This window comes from Alexandromys fortis, unplaced genomic scaffold, assembly GCF_014885135.2.
Source record: "Alexandromys fortis isolate MF-2015 unplaced genomic scaffold, M_Fortis_MF-2015_v1.1 scaffold_222, whole genome shotgun sequence".
Classification (NCBI taxonomy): domain Eukaryota; kingdom Metazoa; phylum Chordata; class Mammalia; order Rodentia; family Cricetidae; genus Alexandromys; species Alexandromys fortis.
Genome location: NW_026068108.1, coordinates 2,056,087 through 2,058,097, shown reverse-complemented (window position 1 = coordinate 2,058,097; position 2,011 = coordinate 2,056,087). Strand labels below are relative to the sequence as shown.

Sequence of the window (2,011 nt, the reverse complement as noted above, 5' to 3'; positions counted from 1 at the left end):
ACACATACACACACTGTGTATAATATGGAGAACAGTTTTATTGATGGCAAAATAAGGTGAAACAGGAGGAGTTAAACCATACACAAAGTGGTTGTTGGAATTGGGCTGAACTTTATATGCAAAGAAAGAAAAATCCAGTGGTTACAGTGTTTTCCTGTTCCTTTCCCTGTTGCTCTGATAAAACAGCTGAGAAACATGTCTCAGCTCACAGTTGAAGGGTGAAGGCCTCTATGGCTGCAGGTGCGTGTAGCAGCTGGTCACATGCATTTAGGAAGCAGAGCAGAGCACAGTGAACATACATTTGTGCCCTTTCTCCACGACATACAGTCTAGGACTCGCTGCCTAGGGAATGGTCTTCCCGCATCAACTACACACTCCAGAAAATCCCTCAGACATTCTCTGGGGATTGCATAGATGATCCTTCACGGGTATGCTTGAGTGCTTGCCTCCCAGATGACTAGATTCTGCCAAGTTGACAGTTAATACTGCCGTTAGTCTATGTGCTTTGTCTCACAAATGACTCTTTGAACAGTCCTTAAATAATATATTTTTAAGCTTTTAGTGGATTTTTTTTGGGTCTTGGTGGTTTTTTTGTTTTTATTTTTTGTTTGTTTTTGTTTTTTTTTTTGGTTTGGTTTTTGGAGATAGGGTTTCTCTGTGTCCTACCTGTCCTGGAACTAGCTCTTGTAGACCAGGCTGGTTTCAAACTCACAGAGATCTGCCTGCCTCTGCCTCCTGAGTATGGGGATTTAAGGTGTGTACCACTACCACTTGACTATTAATCAGCAATGTAAAATAAACGTAGAGATATAATGTTTAACAGTATTTATTAGTTTGTTTTCTCTTTTCTCATAGGGAATCTAATCTGCAACATTTGTCAGTACTGAAATTAACTGATTCTGGTGCCTTAATGGCAAATAAATTGGGTAAGGAGTAGACTATATATTTACTTTTAATTTGGGTGTTTATTGTACATTTTTAAAATGTTCTTTTGTTGTAGAAATGGACTTGTTCTTTGCTTTTTTTTCTTGTTTTTTTCTAATTTTTCTCTCTTTATTTATTGATATTTATTGAGCTCTACATTTTTCTCTGCTTCCCTCCCTACCTCTCTCTTCCCCCTTCAATCCTCCCCGCAAGGTCCCCATGTTCCCAATTTACTCAGGAGATCTTGTCTTTTTCTACTTTCTACTTCCCATGTAGATTAGATCTATCTAAGTCTCTCTTAGAATCCTCATTGTTGTCTAAGTTCTCTGGGATTGTGGTTTGTAGGCTGGCTTTTTCTTTGCTTTATGTTTAAAAACCACCTATGAGTGAGTACATGTGATAATTGTCTCTCTATGTCTGGGTTACCTCACTCAAAATGTTTTCTAGCTCCATCCATTTTCCTGCAAAATTCAAGATGTTGTTATTTTTTTCTGCTGTATAATACTCCATTGTGTAAATGTACCACATTTTTCTTATCCATTCTTTGATCAAGGGGCATTTAGGTTGTTTCCAGGTTCTGGCTGTGACAAACAAAGCTGCTGTGAACATAGTTGAGCACATGTCCTTGTGGCATGATTGAGGATCTTTTGGATATGTACCCAAAAGTGATATTATTGGGTCTTGAGGAAGGCTGTTTCCTAATTTTCTGAGAAATTGCCACACTGACATCCAAAGGGGCTGTACCAGCCTGCATTCCCACCAGCAATGCAGAAGTGTTCCCTTTTCCCCACGACCTCTCCAGCATAAGTTGCCATCAGTGTTTTTGAGCTTGGCCATTCTTACAGGTGTAAGATGAAATCTCAGAGTTGTTTTGATTTGCATTTCTCTGATGACTAAGGATGTTGAACATTTCCTTAAGTGTCTTTCAGCCATTTTAGATTCCTCTGTTGAGAAGTCTGTACTCCATTTTTTTATTGGATTATGTGATCTTTTGGTGTCCAATTTCTTGAGTTCTTTGTATATTTTGGAGATGAGACCTCTGTCTGATATGGGGTTAGTGAAGATCTTTTCCCATTCTGTAGGCTGT

The 2,011-nt window shown here is 38.8% G+C and overlaps 1 protein-coding gene across 2 annotated transcripts in view; it reads left to right on the top strand.

The window, feature by feature from the left end:
- Positions 1 to 2,011, top strand: part of Nup160 (nucleoporin 160) — a 70,084-nt gene that overhangs the window by 24,828 nt on the left and 43,245 nt on the right. For both annotated transcript variants that reach the window (XM_050124294.1, XM_050124295.1), the window contains one exon: positions 856 to 926. In XM_050124294.1, coding sequence (XP_049980251.1) covers positions 856 to 926 — 71 coding nt within the window. The remainder of the gene's footprint in view (positions 1 to 855; positions 927 to 2,011) is intronic.